The sequence below is a fragment of the Sinocyclocheilus rhinocerous genome, unplaced genomic scaffold, assembly GCF_001515625.1.
Source record: "Sinocyclocheilus rhinocerous isolate Xijiao unplaced genomic scaffold, SAMN03320098_v1.1 scaffold448, whole genome shotgun sequence".
NCBI lineage: Eukaryota > Metazoa > Chordata > Actinopteri > Cypriniformes > Cyprinidae > Sinocyclocheilus > Sinocyclocheilus rhinocerous.
The window spans coordinates 134,174-151,593 of NW_015651514.1; the positions used below are offsets into that span (position 1 = coordinate 134,174).

Below are 17,420 nucleotides of genomic sequence, written 5' to 3' on the forward strand. Positions count from 1 at the left end.
ACTCTAAAAAAAAATGCTGGGTTATTTTTTTTAACCAGTTTGTTGGGTCATTTTATTGGGTTGTTTTTAATATTTTTACCCAGGTGCTGGGTTATTTATTTATTTATTTTTTAACCCAAATGCTGGATTCAGCTTGTTGGGTCATTTTATTGGGTTATTTTTAATATTTGTTTACCCAGGTGCTGGGTAGTTTTTCTGTAACTACACTCTAAAAAATGCTGGGTTAAATATAACAACCCAATAGCTGGGTTTGTCCCTTTTTAACCCAGCGCTGGGTTATATTTAATGTTGGGTTATTTTTTTTCTACCTAACCGCTGGGTCTCCTACGAAAAACCCAGCTGCTGAGTTACAGTAGTACAGGCTTTTTGTGTCCTCTACAGGAGAGAGCGGTTCTCAGCGCCGTCGATTTGGTGCACTTCTTCAGTGAAATAAAGGTTTGTATACATTTATTTCATTTATAAAGTCTTTACTGTGGTAAATTATATTATTTTATGCAACACAACATTTGTCAGTCAGCTGCGTCAGCAGCGGTCCTTTCACGCTGGAAACGCCTTTTGCCTTCCATAACATAAATGGAAATTATTCATTATAATACAGAGTTTAATTTAATTTGATGTTAAAATATGTTCTCTAATCTCAGTACTGTTTGTTTTTGGGCAGGTTTTGGAGGCAGTCACGCCATCTCTCAGCTACGAGTGAAACGCGATGCCGCGCTCTGAAGTTCGCAGTTCCCCCGGCAAACAGCAGCTCTTCACTGGCTCAGATTTCAGCGTCACACCGGCACGAGAATTAACACTATTTCAGTAATAATTCTGTGTGTGATTTTTTTTATTTTTTATTTTTTTTAATTCCAGTCTATTTTAAGCCAGCAATATAATAAGTTTAAAACAATAGTTGGCGCGACCGTCGACCCCAGGGAGTTAAATAAAACAACCCAGCATAGTGTCATTTTTATGATTCATATTAGATTTTATAATATTAAGGACGTCAATGGAGTCAGGTTGGATTTCATGTTGACTTTAACATTGCTTTCGATCCAAGTAAATACAAGGATTGTGCGTCTTATGCAAAGAGTGTGAGACTCAGGAGGAAGGACAGAAGCACAGCATAGAATTATCTGTGTAATGTTTTATTCTTCTCACACACGATACGCAATACTCTGAGGTGATATGAATGGCTTCTTCAGGATACGACAACGTGAAGTCACTTAATATTCCTCAGAATGCTACACATTTTATATGACAGTTATGAGTCACCAAACACAACTGTAGATTTGACAGTAATTACTTTTTAAATATGATACAGAAACACTTTTTTATTTTTTTTATTTACATTGATCTATCTGATTTGATTATTCACAGCTCATGAAACAAATCCCTTTTCACCCTGCAGTGGAATCCATTTGGCATGTAATGCACATACACATAATATTAGCATATTCACTCTGATCCGTCAGTCTGCAGGATCCTGACACAAAACATGCATTGCTTTCTCCCTCGGAAAATGCTGCAGGCTCTGAAAAAAGTGCCAACTGCTGTCTATTAATACACCTCGCCTTTTTATCTCATCCATTTAGCCTGTTGTTTTAAGATTGCTAATAAACGTGACGCCTGTGTAAACAGCGTCCTTGGCTTACTCCTGGGAAGAGCCGCATTTACAGTGCATTTTAATTTGGAGTGCAAATTTAAAGTAATTATTGTTAGACCTGTTTTGTTGCAGGAAGTGATGGAATTGATACTGTTGTTGTCTAAATGATCAGCCTGAGCCAGTCACAATCAAAATAGACCTGCTCACACAGATTCCTTTTGATCAATATTTGCCAGTATTTTTAAATTGAAAGTTTACATATATAGAGTGAGAGAGAGAGACACAAAACCAGAGGAATTTTATTTTGCATGAAGAAAATTATCTTAATTATTAAATTACTTATTACATTTTATTTGTGGGTTGTAAAGTATGTATACACATTATTGCTTATTAATAATGAATAAAAATATATAGTAGACATAGTAATATATAGCAGTATAGTAATATATAAATCATTAATAATTTTCTGCATGCAAAATAATTATATACAGTATATATATATATATATATATATATATATATATATATATTGCATGAAGAAAATTATAGTTTTTTTGTATCTGTGCCTTTAATAAATAAAAAAATATATATTAGACATAATAAATTATTTATTTAAAGTGATGGGAATTAAAAAAAAATCAAAAATCCAACTTCACAATGCATTATGGTAAAAATACTGTTGTGTATAAATGTTTAATTTTCATAAAACAAATTTTACAATGCAAATTGTTCTAAAATATGCTTAATTTTCTTTATGCAAAATATAATTCCTCAGCTTTGTGAGATTTACTCAGCGAAAAACTGTGATTTGTTCTAGAAAAGTCATGTTGCGACAACCTACTGCATATATACCTTGCTTGAAATCGGACCTGCAGTTTTCTATGAAGAAATGTGCATTCAGTCTAAAAAAACCTCTAAATTGCAACTCCAAGTGCATTTTACTTCATGTTTCTGGAGGCAAAGTATCCTTATCAGCGGTAGAAGCAAACAAGCAGCAAGTATCCACTTAGGAACCTTCAGCAGGGATGAAAAAAATGAGCAATTTCATGCTGAGATTAGAAGTGTGAAGCCGAGGTGGAAGTGCCACTGATAGGCTAGAAAAACAATCTCGATTATTAGGGTCACCAGAAGATTGGAGAAGTTAGTCACAGTACTGAAGTACAGGTTAAAATAGAGCTTGACATACAGTGTTTATGCCATTCAAATTCAAGATGCATGCTCTACCAGGTTGTCCTAATGAATCAAAACATAAAACGACAACAGCTGGTTTTGAATTGGGAACTGTCAACTGTACAGGAGATCGACTGAATAATTAGCACATGAACAGCATGCAAAAATGATGTTTATGCAAATGCAAAATTTATTCTGCTTATGGTATTACAAATCAGTTTCATAACAACTACAGTACTGATCCTAAAATACTTAAGCCTCCCCAAAAAAACCAGACGTGATTTAGACCAAATTTTGTTTTTTGTAAGAGTGGATGGAGAGATGAGTCATATCATTTATTGGTCCCTGAGGGATACTATTAGCTCTAAATGCCTTCAGCAGGATGCATATGAGCATATGCCGTGTATTTCTATAATTTGGAAGCTTTCAAGACTGGTGGGAAGATGATTGACATCTTTATGAAACTATCAGGCACTGTAAAATGTGACATTCTCTGAATGTCACACATCAGCACTTGGAGACACGCCAGTAGCGTCACTTTCATCATTATGGTGACACGAGTTAAGGCAGTGGCTCTCAGCTGGTTTCACTGCATTGGACATCAAGAATAGGACAGGAATAGGGCGATTCACTGTTTTGGTTAGTGTAAATGCAATGGTTTTATGCTTTCAGCAGACATTTACCTTGTGTAGTTTCGTGTATGTGTGTGTTCATGTATATTCCCATATTGGCATCTGTGTAATTTGGCTATATTGTAATATACAGATGAAATTGTCCCGAATTACCATAGTTTTGATTGAATGGGAATTCCCCCCCCCTTCCTTTTAATAAGCCTGTTTATTGCTCTGTACTAACTATGCATGATTATGTGGTTAGTTGCATATTATTATGGCTGCAAATCAATTTTTATGCCTGCTAATTAATTTAATTAAATCAATTATGCCAATTAATCCAAATTAATCACAATCGATTGCAAATATCTGTTGAGAATCATCAAATTAAATTTGCATTGCAAAGCATTTAATAGACAAAAAGTGGCTTTAGAAGTCCATATATTGTTAAATACATGTCGGCTGATATTCAATTATATGGAAATAAAGTATATAACTGACCTATAGTTAAACTAACTTTACAATAGAGTCTTCACAGCTATTTATGTGGATCTATTCATTTGCATTGACATATTTTGCTTATTTATTTTGCTTATTTTTGCATATTTTGCTTTATTGGTCTTCATACACATTTGGCTGTTGCATTGTATTTCACATTTACATTTGGTTTTTAAGTGTTTTTAAGCAGACTCACAAAAACAAGAATGGATACTTCAGGCTTGAATTTCCATGATGGTTAGAAAATACCTTATTATGGAGTTAACAAATATTAGAGGGCATGATAAATTGCATCACATTTTAAAATAATTAGTCACACTAAATGAACATTAAATTAAATTGATAAGCCTAATTTGCATTTTCCCCCTGCTTTTTGTGACCCTTTCAATATGGCCCATCAGTTGAGGCCTGATGCAATGCATGCAGAAAAGTGTTTCAGCCTGAAAAATACAGTGAGGATTTGATAGATGCTTGCAATCTCACATCTCATCCAGTGTGACCTACTATTGCTGTGCTTTTCTCTTGGGGTGGGACAGAAAGTCAAATTGGGTACAATTAAGGCATGTATCTTCCCCATCAAAAATGTCATGCATTATCTGGTTAGGTTTGTAAAAGCTTTTATGAGGGTACTTTTAATTATTTTGCATCACCCAAAATGATAAGAGAGACCAGAGTCGATTTGACACAAACACGAGAAAGAAAGATAAATAATAAGACGCATAAATGACTACCCTGCTCATTAAATGTCAAAACTGAATATGTGACGACCCATTATAACACAGAGCTCCAAAGATGTGATCAAATGAATGATGTAGCAGCCCCAAGCAGGAGTTAAAAGACTAGGCAATAATTGAAGGTGATGGAAAACATGAATATGTACATTGATTTCCAACAGCTGGTACTGGTAAAGGGCATATAGTCATGCAGCATAATGCGTCTAGAAAAAGAAAAAAAAACAATGCTTTGTAAAATAAAGCTCCATAATTTAAGTCCATAATTACTGAACGCTGTTTCAGTTCCTTCTCATTCCATGATAAACACAAGGCTTATAATAATGACTCACAATAATGTCATTGTGAGTGTTGTTTCGTGTCAAGAAGGCTTCGTTTCTGTAAGGCAACTACAGATGACACTACTCTGCTAGGATTGTTAGCTATGAAGTAGGTTTAATTGAAGGAGACCATCAAAAGAAAATTATAGAGCTGGTTGAAAAGCACTTACGGGTTGTAAAATCAAATAAAATACTACGATGGGTCAAAGGATGAACTTGTTTACAACTTTTACACATTACTTATCAGTGTAAACCAAGGTAGCAGAATTTAAACCTGTGTCCTGTTGAACACATGCACTCCCCAGTGTGCCACGTCTCTGACAACTCCAACTCAAAGGAATAGTTCACTTAAAACCATGCAAGCAACAAAAGTGGATTATTGTTATTTATTTATTTACTTATTTAGAGGCTCAGGTGATGTCTAGTAGCACGACTTTTACATTTGAAGGAGGAGGTCATGTGATTTTATTTATTTTATCGACATGATTGACCTTGATTGACTGGCTTCTTGCAGGGTTAGGAGACTTTCTCATGAGCAGATAGACAGGTAGATGGTGGGTAGAAAAGTATATCACAGGGAGCCGCTCCATTAACTGCCACAGTAAGACGCATTTAATTTTCACTGAGCAGCCTCAATCCTTTAAAGTGCCTACTTCTTTTATACTTTTTATAATAGTGACTAACGTCCTGTGCAGTGTTGATCATAAGGGCTGTGGACTGTTCAAAATCTTATATGTGGGGTCCAAAAGCCCCGTCTCAATTCGAGCACTGCCCAAAATGGACAATTTTGTCATTATTTATTTTTTCTAAACTTTTATACTGTTATTTGTTCTGTAGAACATGAAAGGAGAATTTTAAGTTTTTATTTTTTCCATTGACCATTCATTCATTCAAACCATAAAGGTTCATACGACTTGTGCTACTCTCAAGCTAAAGATTTGGAATATAGTCAAATTACATTTATCCTAATTTCATGAGGGGAAGGGGCTGTCCTTTTTACAGCATGATTGACGCGGTCACTGAACTATTGTTGTATGAAAAAGTCTTTGTGTGAAGATTCTTCACATTTCTCCTTTAGAGAACTACGGAAAACAATTAACAGCATGTTTGGAATGACTTGGTGAGTGACTAATGAGAGAATTTTTGCTTTTAAGTGAACCATTCCTCTACTCATGCAATTAAATGTGAGCATTTGAAAGATGTGATTCAAAGGAGCGACAGGAAGAAGGAGAGAAGGTTTACGGGCAGTCATGCTCATAAAAAGTTTACCTCTGACTCCCCGGTGCAGAGAATGCGTTTTTTTAATGGTAGGTCATACCTCGCACTCTCTGGAGCCCGAGATGGTGCAGGTGCACGCCCCGTTAACCAAAGAGTCCATGGTCTCGGCATTGGCATGGTTGTAGCTTAGGTAATACTCTTGAAGTTGAGTGTTGATGTTGTGCTCAGGCTCTCGAGGCTTTTTCCTGCGCTTGCGTCGAATGGAGTGCTGCTGGAGTTGCCTCATGCTGTTAGGGTATCGTCGCCACGACACGTAAATCACTAATAGGATTAAAGACACCGAGAGAAATAGGGCAACGCTGCCGGCGATGATCTTGTGGAAGGTCATATGCTCAAACTCAGGTTCGGGGGTGAAGGGTAGGCTGCTAGGTGTTACCGATTGGGGTGGTAGGAATTCGTTGTTGGACTGAACAGGGAATAAAACCTTTGGGGTGACTCTTTGTACGTGGGTAACTTGAGAAAGCTGTCTAGTTGTGGTGCGTGGGGTTGTGGTGGGGGTTGTGGGTGGCTTTGTTACATAAAGAGTTGTCGTAGTTGTAGTCAAAAGAAGAGCTAATTCCGTGGTCGGTTCCACGGTGAATATCTCCTCGCACACTGAGTTGTTCCTCACTGCTCATACCTCGCACTCTCTGGAGCCCGAGATGGTGCAGGTGCATGCCCCGTTAACCAAAGAGTCCATGGTCTCGGCATTGGCATGGTTGTAGCTTAGGTAATACTCTTGAAGTTGAGTGTTGATGTTGTGCTCAGGCTCTCGAGGCTTTTTCCTGCGCTTGCGTCGAATGGAGTGCTGCTGGAGTTGCCTCATGCTGTTAGGGTATCGTCGCCACGACACGTAAATCACTAATAGGATTAAAGACACCGAGAGAAATAGGGCAACGCTGCCGGCGATGATCTTGTGGAAGGTCATATGCTCAAACTCAGGTTCGGGGGTGAAGGGTAGACTGCTAGGTGTTACCGTTAGGGGTGGTAGGAATTCGTTGTTGGACTGAACAGGGAATAAAACCTTTGGGGTGACTCTTTGTACGTGGGTAACTTGAGAAAGCTGTCTAGTTGTGGTGCGTGGGGTTGTGGTGGGGGTTGTGGGTGGCTTTGTTACATAAAGAGTTGTCGTAGTTGTAGTCAAAAGAAGAGCTAATTCCGTGGTCGGTTCCACGGTGAATATCTCCTCGCACATAGAGTTGTTCCTCACTGCGTCCATGACTCTTTCTCCCTGAAGGGATTTGGGAGTGCTGCAAATAATGCTGGCATCTCTAGTTCCCCTGAAGTTTCTCAGCCAAGACACCAGAGGGCAGATACTAGAGCTACAGTCCCATATGTTTCCTGCCAGGTTGATAGTGCTAATGGAGATCCACGATGAAACAACTTCCTGGGACACGTTGCTTATCTTGTTAGACTCCAGATTGAGAGTATGCAAGTTGGGCAGACACCTAAAAATAGCCGGATCCAAAACTTGAATCTCGTTGCCTGATAGATCCAATTTCTGTAAAGTGTGCCAAGTCCAAGGCGAACCTTGGACGACCGACCGTATGCGATTCCATTGCAGATAAAGAGCCTGCAGATTCAAGAGGCGTGGAAACAGGAAAAAGTTAATCCTGGAAAATTGATTGTGCTCAAGGTGGAGTTCCGTCAGCCTGAGCAGTCCCAGAAAGGTCGTACGAGTTATAGTCCGTAGGCGATTGTAACCCAAATCTAGAAACTCCAGGCTTCGACATTCCATAAAAGTACGGACAGGGATGCTTTTGATGTTGTTTGATCTCAGGTGAAGATTCTGAAGCTTGCGTAGTCCATGAAAATGCCCCGGCATCAAGTCCTGCAGCTGGTTGTAGGACAGGTCAAGGTTGCGCAGGTTTGGGACAGTCTCAAAGGTGCCGTTTTGCAACTGCGCAATCTTGTTAGAGCTTAGGATTAGTTCCTTTAGCCTGCGAAGTCCCTGGAAAGACAGTCTATCCACTACGCTGATGGAATTGTGGTCCAGGTAGAGCCAGACCAGCTGGTTGAGGTGAGCAAACTGGTAAGGTAGCAACAACAAGAGGCTGTTGTACCGCAGGGATAGACCCTGGCACCCTAGAGAGATGTTCTCCGGGACGTCTTGAAAGGCGCCAGACTCGCAGTAAACAATCTTGCCTTCGCAGCGGCAACTCACAGGGCACATCCGCTCCCCCTTGCTGAGCAGCAGGAGAACAGAAGCATGGAGAAGAAAACATGACAGGCGCCCTTCCCAGAGTAAGGGCCCTGTGGAGAGACACAGACAGAACACATTTGAGGTCAGTTTTAGCATTCACCCTAGAGAGCACAGGTTTGCAATTGACAGAGTGGGTGCGCACATCCATTATGCACAGCCTCATCTTTATCATCAAAGAAAACGATTCATGATTGTGATGGATGGGGAACGTCCTGTAGAGTGTGCTGAGTGTTTTCAAGCTATTAAGACGTAATACATGAAATCTAAAAAAAAAAGAAAAAAAATGCACTGGGGACCCTCTAATTGAATAAGAGGATTTGAGCGGAATTATCCATCATTTAGCGCTACACCTTTTAATGTACCCTGGTTTTAGCCAAAATGGAAGCGAGTGGGAAGCGCAGTCCCATATGTTTCCTGCCAGGTTGATAGTGCTAATGGAGATCCACGATGAAACAACTTCCTGGGACACGTTGCTGATCTTGTTAGACTCCAGATTGAGCATATGCAAGTTGGGCAAACACCTAAAAATAGCAGGATCCAAAACTTGAATCTCATTGCCTGATAGATCCAATTTCTGTAAAGTGTGCCAAGTCCAAGGCGAACCTTGGACGACCGACCGTATGCGATTCCATTGCAGATAAAGAGCCTGCAGATTCAAGAGGCGTGGAAACAGGAAAAAGTTAATCCTGGAAAATTGATTGTGCTCAAGGTGGAGTTCCGTCAGCCTGAGCAGTCCCAGAAAGGTCGTACGAGTTATAGTCCGTAGGCGATTGTAACCCAAATCTAGAAACTCCAGGCTTCGACATTCCATAAAAGTACGGACAGGGATGCTTTTGATGTTGTTTGATCGCAGGTGAAGATTCTGAAGCTTGCGTAGTCCATGAAAATGCCCCGGCATCAAGTCCTGCAGCTGGTTGTAGGACAGGTCAAGGTTGCGCAGGTTTGGGACAGTCTCAAAGGTGCCGTTTTGCAACTGCGCAATCTTGTTAGAGCTTAGGATTAGTTCCTTTAGCCTGCGAAGTCCCTGGAAAGCCAGTCTATCCACTACGCTGATGGAATTGTGGTCCAGGTAGAGCCAGACCAGCTGGTTGAGGTGAGCAAACTGGTAAGGTAGCAACAACAAGAGGCTGTTGTACCGCAGGGATAGACCCTGGCACCCTAGAGAGATGTTCTCCGGGACGTCTTGAAAGGCGCCAGACTCGCAGTAAACAATCTTGCCTTCGCAGCGGCAACTCACAGGGCACATCCGCTCCCCCTTGCTGAGCAGCAGGAGAACAGAAGCATGGAGAAGAAAACATGACAGGCGCCCTTCCCAGAGTAAGGGCCCTGTGGAGAGACACAGACAGAACACAGACAGACAACATTTGAGGTCAGTTTTAGTATTCACCCTAGCGAGCACAGGTTTGCAAATGACAGAGTGGGTGCGCTCATCTGTTATGCACAGCCTCATCTTTATCATCAAGGAAAACGATTCATGATTGTGATGGATGGGGAACATCCTGTAGAGTGTGCCGAGTGTTTTCAAGCTATTAGGACATAATGCATGAAATCTAAAAAAAAAATGCACCGGGGACCCTCTAATCGAATATGAGAATTCAAGCGGAATTATCCATCATTTAGCACTACACCTTTTAATGTACCCTGGTTTTAGCCAAAATGGAAGCGAGTGGGAAGCGAAGAGGGTGTTTTAAATGAATGGAAATCAATGAGATCCACTTATCAGAGCGGAGCTAATCAGCATACGTCTAACATATGCACGGAACATTTCGTCGTTTCTCGTACACCCCCTCAAAAGATTTAACTAATGTTGCAGATTAAAAATAGCATTCACAATCTACGTAGCACAAAGCAGCCGAATACTGAATGCATCTTAGGCTTCACGCTAAATTAAGTATGAGAGAAAGGCAACATCAGGGTCATCCGTCTCAAAGTTTGCTTGTATCATTAGCAAGTAACACACATGACAAATAAGTTTCCCACTGTTCTGCTGCTTTGCGTTGATGCTTTAACAAGAAGAGATGTGCAACAGCAATGGGGCATACCAAACGGTTTACACAGTCATCAATTTTATATAATAGTGTCCTATTGGGGCAGTAAATATGTTTCATCCTGTGGCTAAAGGCCAGTCACCCATCTCCTGCTGACTAGTTATTGGAACAGAGAGATGGCATTGAGACCACGTCGCTTCCCTTAGCAGCAGAGATCATTAGCGACATGGCCTTAATGGATAAAGACCCATAAGAATGTGATAATTCTTCCAACATGAGACTTCGCAACCAAGCAAGCTGGCTGTATTCCCTACCGGCTTTTATATAGTAACAAGACAACATTTTATAAGTAATTATATGACCCATTAATACAGCACATTCTTTTAATTGGGGACAAAAAATTAGATGAGAGCAGTGCTCCCACTGAGATATGGATGGGTTTTCCTCGAGGATATTTCATGAGTAGTGGGCTACTCGATGGATTTGGTCAATTTTCTACTGCTTGTTATTAAACTGGTACAACAGGAAAAAACATCATCCAAAAAAAGGCTGCATGTGAACCAATCAATCTCCACGTCTGGCTGTTAAAGAAATCAATGAGCAAATTAAACCTTTGAGAGTCATTAAAGGCCAAAGATTTGCAGAGCTTATTCACTTAATGTTTTCCTCTCACTTAACTGAGCAGATAAGGATGTCTTTAAAAACATAGCTGCCCGATGTGTTCGCAATGGAATTTTTATTTTTATTTTTTAAGCTTTGTTGTGCTTTCCTGACTATCCGCATGCTACAGTATGTTGATTTTTGATTTTCTTGAATTAGGTTACTTGAACTCAACATGAAATCAAAATTGATCTGTTTAAATTAAGACAATCCTGGTCTTAATTTGTGTTTGGAATGTTTCATCAAAATGTAATATGTTTTGCCTCAGGTTTATACACTGCTGTTCAAAAGTATGGGATCAGTAATGTTTTTTTTTAAAGAAGTCTTTTATGCTCATGAAGCTGTTGCATTTAATTGATCAAAAATACAGAAAAAACTGTAATATTGTGAAATATCATTACAATTTAAAATAACGGTTTACTATTTTAATATACTTTAAAATATAATTTATTTCTATGATGCAAAGCTGAATTTTCATCAGCCATCAGTGTCACATGATCCATCAGAAATCATTCTAATATGCTGATTTATTATCAATGTTGGAAACATTTTTGGAACCTGTGATACTTTTTTCAGGATTCTTTGATGAATAAAAAGTTTAACAGAAAAACATTTATTCTCTTTTCTAACAATTTAAGTCTTTACTACCACATTTTATCAATTTAACACATCCTTGCTGAATAAAATTAATAATTTCTTTCAAAAAAAGAAAGAAAAAAAATACTGACACCAAACATTTGAACAGTAGTGTATATTGTTACAAAGGATTTCTATTTCAAATAAATGCTGTTCTTTTTAACATTTTATTCATCAAAAAAACTTGAAAAAGTATCATAGTTTCCAAAAAAATCTCAACTATTTCCAACATTGATAATAAATTGGCATATTAGAAATAACTAGTAAATTTTGCCAATAATTACAAAGAAAGGACAAGCTATCCATCCATCCGAAATGTATCACATTATGGAAGTAAACCAGGTTGCAAACATTGCTTCGTCTTTTGCTGCTCCCTGTCTTTTACCTTAATGCCTCACTATAGAGGCCATAGTTGTGATCTGATGGATGCATAAGATTACATGAATAATTTACTGTGGAACTGTGAACTTTTCACCTGTATCACCACCACATTTTAACAGACATTTTTTGAGGAGCCCAAAGAAAACTAATTGACATTTGAGACACCCGTGTCCATGTTTCTGTGGTTCAGAAGGCCATTAACAGGCCCTTCGACATCGGGACGAGGAGAGAGGCTGAGAGAACGAGGGCTGCCATCTCCCTTGGCAAAAAGACAAGTTGATATTTCAAATGAATGCTGCAGTGTTCCATTACCATGACGTGGAGAGTAATACCCGGGCCGGACTCAGCAGGAGATGATTAAGAAACAAGATGAATGCGATGAGGGTTTGAGAAATAACGTAGCATGGTAACAAACCAAATAAAGCAAAATGTGGCAGACAGGCCACATTTATCCAGTCCTTCAGGTACACAAGAGTATTTAGATCTTTGTTGCTAGCAGAAGGGCCTGTCTTTTTATCCAAAGAACAACTAACCAACACAGCTAGAAATGCACCAGATGGAGAAAGGTCAAGAGTTACTCTAGAGAAGCATTTGTGTTCAAATTAGAGCAGTAAATTGAATTTAGTACAATTAATTACATAAAAATAACTTTTAATGAATGCATTATCTTCATTTGGGAGATTGTCTTAGTTAATATTGATAAATGCAATCAATTTGAAAATGATTAATTAAATGGGATATCATGAAATTAATTCACGTCGATTGACAGCCCTAGTTTAAACTTTGAAGGATGTTGCTTGATGTCATGCTTTGTGGTAGATTAACTTTCACTCGAGCATCAATTCCCAGTCCACAGAATGAGTTCCTAACACTTTCCAATGAGGTCTATTAAAGTCTCCTTTTTTTCAGGCTGACTGTACACGGGGACTTCCCTTCCCAATGGACCCTCCTCGCAGGAGTTAGCTGTGCTTTTGTAATGCCTTTTTCTCTGTGTCCTCAGAGTTTAACGTTTAACGTCTAATCCTAATTTGAGTCTATTGTGTGTCATTCGATCATAAGGAAAATGGATCCGATTGAAATACAAGCCTTGTCAAGAGCCATAGGGGAGAGCAAACTAAACCTTGCCTGAGGAAAAGGTGAAAACATTGTGGCTCTGAGAATTTCATTATTTTTTTGTCAGTGATGAAGCTGAAATTAACAAGCATTCAACCCCATCTGTTCTCTGGGCAATTACTATAGCTCAAATGTTGCAGTCAATGCCAAGGTCATGGGTTCAAATCCCAGAGAGCATACATGCTTATGGAAAATATATCTTGATTGCACTGTGAGTTGCTCTTTTTCAGAAACCCGTTTTGTTTCTGTAGTGTGATTCATTTAGCGAAACAGCATATCCAATGCCACAAAAGGGTGAGACTTGATTTTATGATTTTAGGGGTTAAAGTGGGCATTTCATAGTAAAATAGAGTCATAATGTGAGTTTACAGTGGGTTTGAAGGACTACTCCCCTCCTGAAACGCTCACTTTTGAGGAGGCTTTGAGGACTGGGACGTGGAGGCGTGAAGGTCAAGTTCACTCCAGAGCATCATCTACTTATCCCAGTTGAAAAACTGCTTTTTCAAATCCTTGCTGTCATTGTTTATTTTACATAGGCTGCATTGCCTACACTCTTGGACAAAAAGGTACAAAAGCTGTCACTGGGGCAGTACCTTTTCAAAAGGTACTAATATGTACCTTCAAAGTACATATTATGCACCCTTTAGCCCCCCAGTGACAGCTTTTGTACCTTTTTGTCAGTAACTTAAAAGTGAAGTGAAGTGACATGTGGCCAAGTATGGTGACCCATACTAGGAATTAGTGCTCTGCATTTATCCCATCCAAAGTGCACACACACAGCAGTGAACACACACACACACACAACACACAGCAGTGAACACACACCCGGAGCAGTGGGCAGCCATTTTTTTGCTGCGGCGCCCGGGGAGCAGTTGGGGATTCGGTGCCTTGCTCAAGGGCACCTCAGTCGTGGTATTGAAGGTAGGACATTCACTGTACATTCACTCCCCCCACCTACAATCCCTGCCGGTACGAGACTCGAACCCGCAACCTTTGGGTTACGAGTCCGACTCTCTAACCATTAGGTTAGGCCACGACTTCCCCGTGTCTATGCTTAAATAACTATTTGACTATTGGTTAGCATTAAAGTCTAAGTGACATAAGACAAAAGGAAAGTTGTTCCCGAGGCAGAATGAGATCTTACGTTTTAATGAAAAATTATGATTGCTATCTATGTATGTATTTATTTATTCTGAATTAATTAATTTTATTTTAGATTTATGTATTTAGAAACATTCATGGATGAATCTGTAGTAGTATTAGTAATAATAATAATAATAATAATAATAGAAACATATTACGTAAAACATGTTGACTTTTAAGTGTTTACCAAGTGAGTAAACTGTGTTGTGGCTACTTCTGCAGTCTGGGCAAAGTAACCAGTCATGGCTAACTCTATTAAAGCTACTTTGATGTGCATGACTGGAATATCAAAATATTCTTAATGCAGTTGGATTTGTGCCATATGGGCAAAGCCCTTCTTTGCCCTGGAGTTCTTAAGATAATGCATTTTGATAATAATAATAAATTAGATTAATCTTGATAGAGCATACAGTTATCAGCTGGTGTTTTCTCATAGTTACTCTGGCATACATTGTGTTCACTCACATTAACATATCTGTGGTTTGAAAATGAATTATTCATGTCAACATACTTCATTTAACACTGTTTAGCTCTGAGACTCAAAATGGAGTATTTGTTAAAGATTTGATCACAGGATGATCTGCAGCTCCGCACATTATGCCAAGTATGGGAATTCTCTGGTTTTCAGGTGCAGTTTCTGTAGGAGGACCTCACATGCTCCTTTTATAGGTGCTTGGAGTTCTTCCAACATTTGGTTCAACATAATAGCAGGTTTAGCTCAAACTGATCAAACCTTGGCCATACAATTTGGGTTTAAGCAGGTTTTTGTTTATAATTGACTATATATCTGAATTATAATGATTAAAGATATCACATAAAGCTCAAAACCCATACTTGGAATCATTTGTGGAATGAATATAAAATGTGTGTGTTAGAAGCTAAATGTGACATCAATGTTTCTGGGGAACATGCAGAACTTCAGTTCTACAGTACAGTAGTTAGTGATCTATATGACTGCAGGACAGACGTCTATTTGTACCTAATTCAGAAGCAGCACAAAGAGTCAGCAGTGTCCACAGATGGAGGCTCTCTAATACACAGCCTTAATTGATTAAAACATGGCTACTGATTCAAATGATGATTGTGGTGCTTGTGGATTTCAGTGGGAAGCACAAGGAAATGTAACATTATGAAGCCTGTATGCGAAGACACAAAAGGCAAGGTCTATAGTTTTCCACTGAACTGTCAGCAAGAGACCAATTAAAGCCTCTTTCCATATGATTCAGACTTATCATAAAGCGCTTCTGAGCATGGGTTGTTGAAAGGAAATACTTTTGGGAAGTTGATGTCTTGAGGTGTGCCATGCAAATATCTAAAGTAGGATTGTGGTCATTATTTTAATTAATATTATGCATGCAGTTGTGAGACTATGAATATGTATCAGTATTTTTGCTAACAATATATAAGGGAAAAGTCGCATTTTTGTGTGTAACTAGATAGGTTTAAATGTGTGATTAATGCACATAATTAACCAGTAAAGGCAAAAGGGTGACGTTTTCCTATAATGGTGATAAAATAAATGCACCAAGCCTTGTAGATCTAGAAGAAAACGCACATCTAGTGCTGCACGCGTTACTGTGGGCAACAGCGCATTATTTTCTCACTAAAGAAAAAAAAAATATTATTTGTCCATTTATCTGTGTCCATAATAATTAGAAAACTACAAACACAAGAAAAAAAAGATGCTTTTGTTAATATATTTGTTGCATCATATGTTGATATCTTTAAAATCGCACGATAAACTCGCTTTGTACAAAAAGGCTCATATTTTAAAGTCCAGAAGCATTACGCTTTTCCATTTCAGCTCCGTGTGTCACTATAAATTACAGTGCGTTTGAGTAAATGCATGTGTCTAGTGATGAATGATCAGGAAGGTGGAAAAGAACATGACTGAAATCAGGAATGGTGAAATTGATTGCCCATGGAAATGCATGCAAAACAAACGCACACGCACAAATCCATAATAAACAAACGCGTCAAAACGACACAATTATCGCATTTGCAACAGATGATTCAAGTTGAACATGACTGTTTGTCATGCCATTACGCACTTAAACGCGAGAACATCTTCGTTTAGCAAACCAACAGAAATGTTTCTTGGCTTCGTGTTCTTACCCATGACACTGGTTCTGCTCCAGCTGAGTGTTTAGACGGTGATTCACTCCAGAAATCTCTCTGCGCTTTTTGGTGGTGCTGAAGTGCAACTAAATAAAAGCGTCAGTTTATTGAGCGCAGTTGCGCGAGAGTCAAACTGACAAGCATAACTACCAAAAACCGAGTTGATGTGTCAGGTTACCGATTCCAACGAATATTAAATCGCGAGATGATGCGAACGTGATGAGTAAAGCGACAAAACAAAACGAAGAGAAGTTTTTCAGGCGATAAAAGGCATCATGATCCATACTGTAGCTGTGAAAGGACGCGGGATGCTGGAATCTTCGGGAGGCGCGCAGCTTCAGCACCGGTGAGTCTGAGGGACGTGTTGCATCCGCCGGTTACAATGTTGCGCTGCGAGCGATCCAGGAGCGTCGCGGGTGGACGGCAGCGATCACACGTCACGCGTCTGGGGGTGGCTGTGGTTTAGTGGTTTAATGATTGAAGATCTGCGCTGGGAGCTGATAGGCTGCAGGTTCTCAACTCAACTCAAACAAGTGTTGATTCATCAAATATCGCTGTTGTTTACCTGTAGACAATTTAGAGTGACTAAATATGTACGTTTTCACATTTCACTCTTATATATTGGGTGAAATATCAATCAGGAATTGTATTTTGTATCACAATAGGCCTACTATTGTCAACATAGTGGCTAATTTGAATTCACAACTTTGATTTAGGTGGATGTTGGCATTTTGTTCATGTCTTCTAACAAGAAAAACTGGCAATTTATTATTAAATATTCTAGCTTTTTATCGATTTTCCCCTTACTTTACCACACTTTCCTGGAATTATTTTAGTTTTTTCCTAATGCTTTGTGCTTTTTTTATCATTTCTTAGCAGATACATACAGTAGGTGGGCTTGTTGACGTGACGTGGCATTTCCACTGTCCCACAAGATAAAAATGAATATAATTAAAATTGTCGTTATTTAAAATGCAGTAAATGGTTAAACATTTCTTTGTCT

General features: G+C 39.0%; 1 protein-coding gene and 1 pseudogene across 1 annotated transcript; both read right to left on the bottom strand.

The window, feature by feature from the left end:
• Positions 1-6,206: 6,206 nt before the first annotated feature.
• LOC107713014 (leucine-rich repeat transmembrane neuronal protein 4 pseudogene) lies at positions 6,207-6,809 on the bottom strand (annotated as a pseudogene).
• On the bottom strand, positions 6,810-16,769 carry LOC107713015 (leucine-rich repeat transmembrane neuronal protein 4-like). The gene is made up of 3 exons (XM_016518433.1): positions 16,415-16,769; positions 8,727-9,704; positions 6,810-8,428 (listed from the first exon to the last, which is right to left on the bottom strand). Exons 1-3 carry the CDS (start codon positions 16,416-16,418, stop codon positions 6,810-6,812), a joined length of 2,601 nt encoding a protein of 866 aa, XP_016373919.1. The 5' UTR covers positions 16,419-16,769.
• Between the last annotated feature and the right edge of the window lie 651 nt (positions 16,770-17,420).

Coding starts and splice junctions, on each gene's coding strand:
- LOC107713015 (XM_016518433.1), bottom strand. Junction 8,429..8,726: donor ACCAGGGTACATTAAAAGGT/GTAGCGCTAAAT, acceptor GTCTCTCCACAG/GGCCCTTACTCTGGGAAGGG.